Source organism: Eumetopias jubatus, unplaced genomic scaffold, assembly GCF_037043125.1.
Source record: "Eumetopias jubatus isolate StellerSeaLion01/CBP00866 unplaced genomic scaffold, mEumJub1_p1.0 scaffold_12, whole genome shotgun sequence".
In the NCBI taxonomy this organism is placed as follows: Eukaryota; Metazoa; Chordata; class Mammalia; order Carnivora; family Otariidae; genus Eumetopias; species Eumetopias jubatus.
In genome coordinates this window covers 84,196,064-84,208,266 of record NW_028274818.1, presented here as the reverse complement: position 1 = coordinate 84,208,266, position 12,203 = coordinate 84,196,064, and the positions used below count along the sequence as shown (strand labels likewise).

At 41.1% G+C, this 12,203-nt stretch overlaps 1 protein-coding gene across 1 annotated transcript in view; it reads right to left on the bottom strand.

Annotated features, from left to right (window-relative positions):
• IQCK (IQ motif containing K) overlaps positions 1–12,203 on the bottom strand; it is a 120,946-nt gene that overhangs the window by 27,226 nt on the left and 81,517 nt on the right. Inside the window, exon 8 of the mRNA XM_028091662.2 lies at positions 7,982–8,093. Within this exon, the coding sequence (XP_027947463.1) occupies positions 7,982–8,093 (112 nt within the window). The remainder of the gene's footprint in view (positions 1–7,981; positions 8,094–12,203) is intronic.

Genomic DNA, 12,203 nt, shown 5'->3' with positions numbered 1-12,203 from the left:
TTTGCACTGGGTCAACATGTGCTTTTGGGCACATAGGTTCAAATAATTGGACAACATGGTACGAGATGGCCTTGGGTTCCCTGGCATCAGGCAGATCTGGGTTTAAGTCCCTGGTCTTGCCCTACTGGCTGTGACCTTGTGTGAGTCATAGTCTCCTGGCCCTGGTTTCCTCATCTGTACAACGGGGATAATGTCCTTTCTCTGAGAAAGGAGGTGTGAGGAGTACATGGAAACATCAAGTGCTTAGTACAGTGGCTGGCACATGGTATGTGCCCAATAAGCTACAGCTACTTCTTAGTTTCAGACCTCCTTCTCTGCTCTAAGAACTAAGTTCCAGGGGTATCCTAAGGTCATAAGCATGTAGTATGGCCAAGATGAGGTACTTATTTTAAGACTATCCTTAAAACCCAATCCTAAGAGTTAAGATTTGTCATTACAATCTAAACTTAAAATACTAGATTTATTTATTTAAAAAAAATACTAAATTTAAAGTCAGAAAAAGAAATTTCTCTGGTTTCTACCCTGACCCTCACCCTAGGCTTTGTCTTTTCCCAGTGGCCTTTTAACGAAAGAAAAAATCTCAGTTCAGGAGTAAGTGTGCTTCCAAGAAAATTCTTCATCTTGGAAGACACAAACAATACAATGATCCTATTTTTTTCATTGTTGTGGCTTCTAGGAAGCTCAGAGCCACATTTCTGTTTATTACAGGAACATTTTCGAGGTTATTAGTCACATTGCATAATGTATTAGGGAAGGGCCCAGTTGTTTCCTGAACAACTAGCTTGTCTTTTTTCTTACAGTCACTGTGAATTATGTAACAGATCCTATTTCCCTGTTTTGTCTCTAAAAAATCTTTAGCAAGTATAGGACTTGGAGTATTTTGCTTACTACATTTTGTGGCTTAACTTTTTCTTGACTTTTAATTTTTCCCCAACCCAATTACCACATTTATCTAAAAATGTTATATTATACAAGTTTCTGTAAGATACCGCGAAGCACTCTTGGAATGAGGTAGGGAATAAACAGGTAAGCAAACAAAAGTAAATAACTGATTTCCTTTGACAGGTCAACCTCCTCCATCCCTTTCTTTAAAATATCAGTAAGAAGTGATAAAGTCATTTAAAGAGTATTTACACATATAAAGAATACACACACACAAATGTAACCCTATGTTATAGGAACAATTTCTATGGCTTTTTTCTTCCTACTCATACTAGATTTCAAAATAAAATATGGCCATTCAATTGCGAGGCACATTTGAAAACAATTACTGAGTATATGAAGCTAAAAATAGGCTATTAATCGAGAAGGGATTTTTGACCACATCTCAAAAATGACTTAGGCATTTTGTTTGGAATTACATTGGCTGCAATTCTTGTCACACACATTTTAAAATAATTCCGGCAACTGTCCCGATGGAGAGAGACTCGAGGATAACTTCACACCATTTCTGTCCTAGAAGAAAATCCTGTTTGGGAGGGCCTCTGACTCAGAGTAACGTGAGATGAGCTATATATGACCACGACTCTACCCTGACAGCTGACACTATTCTCCCTCAGACCTCCTGTCTGCACCAAGGTTGCTCCAAGAAATGAACTTGGCAAAATTTATTCATACTATAAATACCAGAACACAATATGGATAAAATGGCATCCAGTCAAAAAACATATTACGTTCGTTTGTTGGATTTGTACACAGATCAGTGTGTGGGTTTTTTAGATAAAGTTGAAAAACCATTTTTATTTGCAATCATTCCATTTTTTTCTTTTCCGCAAGTCTAAAGGAGAGCTAGCATGTGTTTAACATCAATTGCTTCATCAGAGGTCTTTGGGGTCTAATTACAGTGTCACCTTGGCGGGGGGGGGGGGTTATTTTCTAAACCTTCACATTACCCAAATTCATAAGGTTTAAAACAGGAAGTAACTCAGTAGTGCCCGAGTGTAAGAAAATGATTCAGCTCAGCAACACAGGAAGGGAACAATTTCCCATGCTGGGCAGGTTGTACCCTCTTCCTAGCAATTCAGCCCCTACTTAGGGGCTCCAGTTAACACAAACAGCAAGAATCCAAGGCTTAGGTCATAAGAAATAGGATAAGCAGTGTGTCATGTTCAGGAGGATTCCTGAGAGGTTGAGTCTGACAGTAGAACTCAAGGGAGCATCTTCTCTCTCCGTGTCTCTCCCCGGGGTGTGTTAGAACGCTGGACAGTAAAAGGGAACACCTGGGCCCTTTCTCTGGCTGTGTGACCTTGGGCAAATCCCTCGACCTCCTTGGGCCTCTACTAACTCATCTGTAAATGAAGCCCAGAGCTCCATCCACCATACATGTGTAGACTGCATGCTCTGTGCCAGGCCCTGTGCTAGGCTGGGGGACATCACAATAAATAAGACAAACACAGTCCCCTCATGGAACCCCATGGAACTTAGAGTCCAGTGGAGGAGAGCAACAAGGTTGTTTAAAAGCACACAGATATTTTAATAATACTAATCACGACAATAACCAGCATTTGTGGGAACAATGTGCCAGGACTTGTTCTAAAGATCATCTCTTGTAAGCTTTTAACAACCACATTGAGAGACAGGTACTATCATTAGTCCCGTTTTGTACATGGGACAACTGAGGCTTAATGAAGTTAACTAGATCAGGGCTGCACGCATTCCAAAACCCAGTCCTTTACCCACTGCACTGTACCGACTTCTTCTTGGCTGACCACAGTTCCAGGACAGTGTTTAGCACTGGCTTTTTTACCTGAAGGCCATTTCACAGTCTTATTGTAAGTGGGAAATTTATCCATGAATTCCCACTGGGGCATTTCCTGAACCCCATCTTGTTTGGAAATGATGGCTCCTCCTGGAGCCCTGCAAAGGCTGCAGCGGACGAGCAGCAGGTGGCCCAGATGGGAATGCTTTCAGTGGCCCCCCCCCCATAGCTGGATGACACTCACTAAATCCCTGCTGCTCACCCTGCTACACAGCAAGCCAAATCAATCTGTCAACCGACAGCAAATCAACTCAAAAGAATAAGAAACAACAGAAATAAATAGGCACGCTGCACTTTCCCTGACCTTTAAACTGATTACAGCCTTGATTGTCTTCCAATTTTGAAGTGAAATGAAACGGCAGTTGTGCATGGAAGAGAGGCCTGAGCTGAGCCTGCCCGCAACAGCTCAAGGGCTAGCAAGGGTTAAACCATAACAAGGCTTTCACACCGCCAGTTTGATGAGCTCTTACTCCGCACCCGGCACTGTCTGTACGCAGGCTCATTTAAGCCTCAGGACTGGACCCGCTCATCCATTTATTTATTCACTCACTTGATCATTCAACCAATATTTATTTGGTGCTCACTTTGTGCCAGGCACTGTCCTAGGACAGGTCTTTGTCCTCAGGAAACTTATATTTTAATAAGGAAGACACATAACTGCCAATAAACAAATAACAGATGGACTTCTCTTGCCCGGGGCTCAGGGCATGCAGGCTTAGAGGATGCCACATTTTACTTATTTACTTTTATTTTTTTTATGAATTGCTCTATTTCATATTTTATTTTATCTTATCTTATTTATTTTATTTTTTGGAGGACTCCACATTTTAAAGCGAACACAAAGCAACTGCAGACACGGCACCTCCTTAGGGTATCAACTCTGGCTGACCAGTAGAACCTGGAAACTTAATATTAACACAGACGCCCGGGGCCCATCCCAAAACCATCAGGTCAGAACCTGTGGAGGTGCGGCACTGGTATTTTTTGACTTCTAATTTTGAAATACTTTTGACTTTACAGAAAAGCTGCAATAATCATCCACAGAGCCCCCCAAGTTCACCAGTAGTTTATACTGTGCCTTACTTAACCATTTTTTCTCTGCATATGCATATGTACACGTGTGTTACATTCTTTTTTTCTGCATCATTTGAGGTTAAGCTACATATCATATCCATTGATTCCTAAAACCTTTTTCAGCATGTATCTTAAGAATAAAGTGGTTTCTCTTTTTTTTAAGATTTTGTTTTTGGGGCGTCTGGGTGGCTCAGTCAGTTAAGTGTCTGCCTTTGGTTCAGGTTATGATCTCAGGATCCTGGGATCGAGCCCTGCATCAGGCTCCCTGCTCAGTGGGGAGCTTGCTTCTTCCTTTCCCTCAGCAGCTCCCCCTGCTTGTGCTCTCTCTCTCCCTCTCTCAAATAAATAAATAAAATCTTCTAAAAAATGAGGAAATTTGATAGTGCTATGTAGTTATTTATATAAAGCCTATATTCAAAGTTTGCTAATTGTCTCAATGTCTTTCATAGAAATTTTTCTCCATCCAGGATCCAGTCTAAGATCATGTGTTGTGTTTAGCTGTCATGTCCTCTTGGTTCTCCTTTAATCTTGGTCTTTCTTGACATTGGCATTTTTTAAGAGTCCAAATCAGTTACTTTGGTGCGTGTCCTTCAATTTGGGCTTGTCCAATGTTTCCCCATGATTAGATTCAAGTTATGCATTTTGACAGGAATAGTGCATAAGCATATGTGATGAGTGTCCTTCTTAGTATATCATACCAGAGGGCACATTATGTCAGCTTGTTCCAATATTGGTGATATAATTTTGAACTGAAGGTGGGTCTGCCAGGTTTTTCCAATACAGAGTTAGTATTTTTCCCTTTGTTTAATGACTACTTTGTAGAGGGATATTTTGAGACTCTAAATATCATATTCCTCATCAAACTTTCACTCAATGGTTTTAGCAAGTACTGATGATTCTTGCCTGAGTTAATTATTTACTAATATGGTTACAAGATGGTGACTTTTTAATTTCATTCTACTTTCTAAATGTATTAGTTGGCATTCCAATGTAAGGAAAACTACCTCTTCTCCCTCACTTATTTTCAATGAGTTATAATTCATTGCTGTCATTGTTAATTTTTTTAAAATATTTATTTCTTTATTTGAGAGAGAGTGCACGAGCAAGGGGAGGGGCAGAGGGAGAGAGGGAGAGGGGAAACACACTCCCTGCTGAGCGGGGAGCCCCACGACACTGGGGCTCCATCTCATGACCCTGAGATCATGACCTGAGCCAAAACCAAGAGTTGGATGCTTAACCGACTGAGACACCCAGGAGCCCCACCGTCACTGTTAATTTTGACACTTAAATTGTCCCAGATATGCTCACTAAAACTCCTATCAAGCTAGAGCCTGTATTCTTTTCCCATGTCCCCATCTTTATTTTCTAGCATAAGATGTTCTAGGCTTATCTTCTACTTTCCTTGCCCCAGCCCTGGAATCAGCCATTTCTCTAAGAAACTAATTCTGTTTAGAATGAGGGGTACTTAGAAACCAAGATCTGGGTACTAAGAGTGCTCATTGCTTCTAGGATTTTCTGTCAATGGCACTGGTATTTTTAGAAAGCTCCCAAGATGATTCAAATGTGCAGCCAGTACTGAGAACCACTGTCTATGAAGAAGGGGCCCAATCATTACCTAAGTCGATGGCTCTGGGAAGGAAAGAGGGAGAAGAAATTATAGGATCTATGGAGTAGTGGACCAAAGTAGTATTTTTCAAAGCATGAGTAAAGACACATTGAAGGATAAAGGCCATGAAATTGATTTACTGGGTCATGTCCAGCATTAAAAAAATCAAAAACAAAACCTCAACAGGAGAATATATACTGGATTCTAATATGAATTACAATAAATTTATTATAATAAATTTCTTACTGGGTCACAGCCCAAAAAGATTGAGAATTACTGGCCTAAAGAAGAGTACTGTGCTTTTCTCTCCTCTCTTAGACAAGAATGGGTGCTTCCCCCAACTCAAGTCCTAAGGCAAGGGAGGGAAAATCCAAGAGAACAACTTAAAAAGATTGAAGGTGTCTCATTATTCGGTTGAACAACTGCTTTGAGGGTAGATTTACATCCAGATCATTCTTCTATGCCTATCTGAGGAGGGTCAATGTAATCTGGGTAGACACAGTGGGGCAGAGAGAAGGAGGGCCATGGAGAAGTCTGCATGTCCCCCACTGGTTTCCTGTGGGTCAGGCAGACACCGGGAGATCACTTAAATGATCTTCGTAACGCCCTGACCAAGAGGGCTGGCCACTGGGTAAGGAGACCCTGGGAGCAAAAGGCTAGGCAGAGGTGGGATCTGAAGTGGTGGTGGTAGAGGTAGAGACAGAGCCAGATCCCCACAGGGGTGTTTTGCCACCTACTGTTTCCCCCCCAGGAAGAATCATATGAAATACAGGGGTCAGAGAGTCAGCATGGAGACGCCTGCCCACAGGACACGAGTGGTAGCCTTAGCCAGGACGCAGTAGCAGCCAAGGGAGGATCACAACAGACAGTGAAGAGATGGATGCCCCCTGTATCTCCCTCCTTCCCACCCATCCCACTGGAGGAGAAAGGGATCTGGAAGAGGCCAGTGTAGAAGTGTGAAAGATCTACCCTTCTTTCCCCCACTCCCATCCCCACCGATGGAGGGCAGAGGGGGTTGGGTAAGCACTAAATTAGATCTGAGATTGAAATTTTAAACTAGACTGGGCTTTCTGAAATTAGAACATACTGAAAAGACACAGAATCCACCCCATATGCAAGGGATTGGAAAGAGAGGTTCGAGAAAACATGGTTGAAGACAGTTTCTGGGGAGAAGAAGCAGCTTTTGTTTAGAGCCAGCCATGCTGGGACTGTTCAGTAGACTGGTTCCTGGTCCCTGGGGAAGACCCCTTGAGGAGGTAATGCCCCAGGCCTGGAAGATGAGAAGTAGCTGGGGATGGGTGATTTGACAGAAAAAAAAACAATAGAAAGTACAGAGTCCCCCTGGTGAGGGAGGCACTGGCATATGACAAGAACAGAAAAGTCTGGAAGGGCTGCAGCCTAGTGATGGGGGACAGGTACAGGGCAGGATGGGGAGGTGAGGGGACTCAAAGTATGGATGGCCTGTAGCCTGCTGAGGTGAGGAGGATTATTTTTTCATAAATTGCAAAGTATCATGAACTTATTTAAAAGATTCCAACAGTGCACCTCTTCCACCCTTGTCCAAATCCTAAAGGTGACTATCATTACTGTATTCTTCCAGGCTGTTTAGACATCTCCATGTTTCCATGTATATACTTTTAATATGGCCGAAAATTTATGTTTCTGTGATTCTTTCCCCTTGATAATATATCACGAATCTCCTTCCATGTTGTTGGTTGAATAAATGATGCTAAATCCATACCATGCAATTGTTAAACTTCATGATACTACTCTCTAGTTGTGACCAGAATGATGTTCTGAGTATGTTCAGTGACAAGGTAGATTATGTGACAGAATGTAACAATGTAGAATCCAACCTTTAATAAAATATGTGTGGATATTTATTTGTACCTGTTTGCACTGGAAAAAGTATAGCAGGATATATACCCAAATATTAACAGTGGTGGGATTTCTGTTTGTTCCCCTTTTCTTGGCTGCTGTTTTTCTAATTTTCCTATTGTAAATATGTAGTAACTTAAAAGTTTTATAATAAAATATGTGGAAAGCAAATAGGACAAAATGGTGACATCTGCATATGACAGGTGACAGGTGCTTGTTATTCTTTGTACATCAGTGTGTGTGTGTGCACATGTTTAATTTCTCACAAAAGGGGAGAGAACAAGCATAATGCATCATTTCAGTTCAGACACACAATCAACAACTTAAAACAGATAACCACCCATCACACTGATGGACACCGTGCTTCCAAACTGAGGGGTTATCCTTGATGTCTTATAGCTTAAACAAAAAGACCTGCAGACACAGGATGACACTGAGTTTGTCCCTGAGTGAGGCAAATAGCCTGTAAATTATCACATCACCTCTGTCATTCCAGAGCAGAATCTTAATATGCAGCCACTTCCCACCCCCTCCCCCCCCACACACAAACTGAGTTCCCTGCAGACGCAAGAACCCGACAAGAACTCAGAGGGCTTCCTTCTTGAGCCTGGGCTAAGACGCAGGCCTTCCTAAATAAACTAAGGGCTGTGAATCAAACAACTGACCTTTCTGTTCTTGTTTGGCCCAGAAAATCTTGACTCGCTCGCGAATGTGCTTGTCTTCACGCAGTTTCTTCTGCCACTGACGCAACTCTTGAATCTCAGGATCACACCGAACCTGGAAAACGCCCACAAAGCTTTAGTTCATTTTCAAAAAATACCTCTATGCATTAGCTTGTTAACTTTGCATGGAAAATCATTTACAAACTAATTGGATATGCTTTGGATTCTAAGTGAATCAGTGTTCTAAATGATTTATCTAAACTCCTACAGCTTATGTAATATTTGAGTGTAAATGAGGTTGTGTGAGGATTTGCTATAATAATGGTAGGTTGAGAACATTCTAGATCTGTGCTGTCCAACAGAAACATGATGTGGCCACCTGTGAAATTTTAAATTTCCTTGCAGTTTCATTTTAAGGAAAAAAGAGCTGGTGAGATTTTTTTTTTAAAGATTTTATTTATTTATTTGACAGAGAGAGAGCTACAGCGAGAGAGGGAGCACAAGCAGGGGGAGTGGGAGAGGGAGAAGCAGGCTTCCTGCTGAGCAGGGAGCCCGATGCGGGGCTCGATCCCAGGACCCTGGGATCAGGACCTGAGCTGAAGGCAGACGGTTAACGACTGAGCCACCCAGGTGCCCCCGGTGAGATTATTTTTAAGAATATATTTTATTTAACCTCAAAGATTCAAAATATTATTTCAACATGTAATCAATACAAAAATTATTTATGGGATATTTTACTCTCTGTTTTCCATACTAAATCTTCAACATCTAGTGTATTTTACAGTTACAGCACGTCTCTGTTTGGGCTAGACACATTTCAAGTGCTCAATGATCGCATATAACTGGTGGCTACTATATTGGTTCTAGAAGAATCACAGTCAATGTATTAATCACAGTTCCGTTTAATACCAATTGACTGAGCGCCTATTGCATACTGGGGTTTGTGCTAGACATTGGCAATAAAGAGATTATTGATGATAATTTGAATTATTTAAGTTTTATTTTATTATTCCATAGCTCATATTTATTGTGCACTTATGTTCCAGGCATTAAGTATTTTACAAGTATTTTAACCATCAAAACACCCAGTAAGACAAGAATGATTATGCCCATTTTACAGCTGAAGAAACTGGGTTTAGGCAGCTTGCTGAGTTGCAGAGCTAAGAAATGGTGTTGAGATTCAAACACAGGCAGACTGTCCCAGCTGCCCTTGAGGGGCTGAGAATCTAGTAGGGGACACAGAGTATACAGGAATAAGATCAACAAGGTGTGGTAAGAGTAAGGATATCGGTGAATACAAGGGAATACGGAGGAGGAACTAAACTCAGCCTGGAGCGATCAGGAAACACTTCATGGAGGAAATGACATCTGGGCTGAGTTTTGAAGCATAAACTAGAGTTAGCCATGGAGAGAAGGTGGGTAGAGTGTAATGGTGGTCCAGTTCTGCTTATTGTGATCATGTCACAAAGCCAGGGCCCAACCTCCTGCTGTTTTAGACCAGCACTGGATCTTCAGACTTCCTGCTCTGATCATTGGGATCCAAGCTTCCTGGACTAGTTTTCGAAAAGTCCTGTTGTCCTCTAGAAGGGTCCTCCCATGGCTTTTTATAACTAGGAAACTTGGCGGGGGGGCAATGTTGGGTTTGGGATGATCACAATCCCTTTCCCTTCTAGAAAGTTCCTGAGTTCTTTATATGCAAATTGATACCCTGCACCAGAGCTCTACTCACTAAGAGGCATTTGGAGAGACGGCCTTAAAAATAAAGTCCTTCCTATTACTTCCTCTCCCAGGGCATGGAGTGCCTTGGTTGTCTTAAGAAAACTACTCAAGTGATTTTTTTCCAAAATAAAAAAGACAGTTTCCTGCTGAACTTATAAATGACAGCTATGCTTGCTTAAAGGAAAAGAAAATATACAATTTATCTATAAATATGTATTTTTAAAGTTACACATACAAAGGACCATATACATATATATTTTATATGTATATTGTGTGTGTATATACATATCAAGTACTTTGTATATAAAGTATACACATATACCAGTATAATGTTATGCAAATTTCAGAGAGTAAAATGGCCCTATATTAATGTCATAGAACATAAGGTAATCCCCCAAATCTTTTAAATTACAAATCAATGTTTTTATAGTGTTTCCTAAAGTCTTATGTTCAAAAGATTAGACACCTTCAATATCTCTGTTCTGGGGGCTGAGCAAGCCCAAACCCTCCTGGGCAGCTAAAAAAGGGATTACCCACATCTTTCCCACCAGCTTCTGTTTATTTGGATCCAAGCACACAGAAATCCCCCCATTTCTGCACCGTGACAACTGATACCCTTAATTATAATAAATGTGAAGGATCTTCTGAATCACTAAAGAAAGGTTAACACTAATTATAATCAGCAAGTTGACTAGGTTTTCTTTTTTTTATTTATTTATTTAATTTAATTTTATTTTTTTTAAAGATTTTATTTATTTGTCAGAGAGAGAGAGAGAGAGAGAGAAAGCACAAGCAGGGGGAGCGGCAGGCAAAGGGAGAAGCAGGCTTCCTGCTGAGCAGGGAGCCCGATGCAGGACTCGATCCCAGGACTCTGAGATCATCACCTGAGCCGAAGGCAGTCGCTTAACCAACTGAGCCACCCAGGCGTTCCTCTTTTTTTTTTTTTTTTTAGGTTTTATTTATTTGAGAGAGAGAGAGAGTACATGAGAGGGGGAAGGGTCAGTGGGAGAAGCAGACTCCCCGCTGAGCCTGATGCTGGACTCGATCCTGGGACTCCAGGATCATGACCTGAACTGAAGGCAGTCGCTTAACCAGCTGAGCCACCCAGGTGCCCCGACTAGGTTTTCTTCTAGTCAAATTATTTCTGCATAACTGAGGTATTCTTAAAGTTTGAAAGGACACACAGAGTGTGGGTTCCTTTAGGGAAGAAGTAAAATAGGGGAAGGGGCTTTCACTTTTTACTCTGTATTTTTCTACTTGGATTGTTTGGGGTGTTTACAATGAGCATATATTGTTTCAGGAGTACAAGTGTTTCAATTTTAAGTGACAGGCTGCTGAGAGGCAAATAAGAGTTCTTTAACTTAAGAATAACTGATGAATTTTTCCTACAATCCTTTGAACTCTCAATTACCTAAATATTCAACAAACAGAAACACCCATTTCCTTCATCATTCCGGAAGCCTACAGTTGTTCTCAGGGTTCTACTGACCAATTTAGGGTGATTTTCCTCTGTGTGGTCAGAGACCCTTCATCTTTTTCTTGATTTCCTTCATTTCAAACCGAAGACTGCTATTTACCAAAGTGGAATACAGCAGCCTTGTTAGTTAACTTCTCATTACCAGGAAAGCCTGGATCCCTAGAGAAGGCTTTTGTGAGCCCTGGGGAAAGCATGCACTCATTGAACTGGGCTAATCCCTGTCATTATAGTCATGATTACAGAATCAATTTAAACGGCAGTGGTTGTGCCAATCAGCAAATACCGTAGAGTGCAGCGTAATGTTTAACACATAAACAATTTCATTGCTTTAAAAAAAAAAAGTGGCTTCCTACTTTTACTTCTTTAAATTACCACATGGAGTCCATCTGCTCTTCCAAGATAGACACACTGAGTATTATACACATTATTGTGTACTTGACTTTGGGGTAAGCCCAGGAAGAAAACTCCATTATTTGGATGTGAATTTCTTAAAAAATGTCCGTGAACCAATCAAATTCTCCTAATTATCTACTATTCTGATGAAAGCCAACAGGGTACCATATTGGTTAAGAGAGCCAACTCTGGATCAGAAAGGCTGAAGTTGAATCTCAGCTCTGCAAATGACAAACTGAGGAATCTGGAGCAAGTTAAACTCTCTGAGCCTCGATTCCCTCATCTGTAAAATGAGAATAGTACAGATATTTCCTTCACTGGGTTGGTGTGAAAACAAGATGAGATATTGTCTGGTCCATAGTAAGCCCTCACTGTGTTAACAATTTCTTAAATCAACTAATATAAGGAGGCACCTGCGTGGCTCAGTTGAGTGCCCAACTCTTGGTTTCAGCTCAGGTCATAATCTCAGGGTTGTGGGATCAGGTCCCAGGTCAGGCTACACTCAGCGTTGGGTCTGCTTGGTATGGTTTCACTCTGCCCCTCCCCTCTCTAAAATAAATAAATAAATAAATAAATAAATAAATAAATAAATATTTTTTAAAAAAGCAATAAGAATAAGAATTCAGCTTTGAGGCT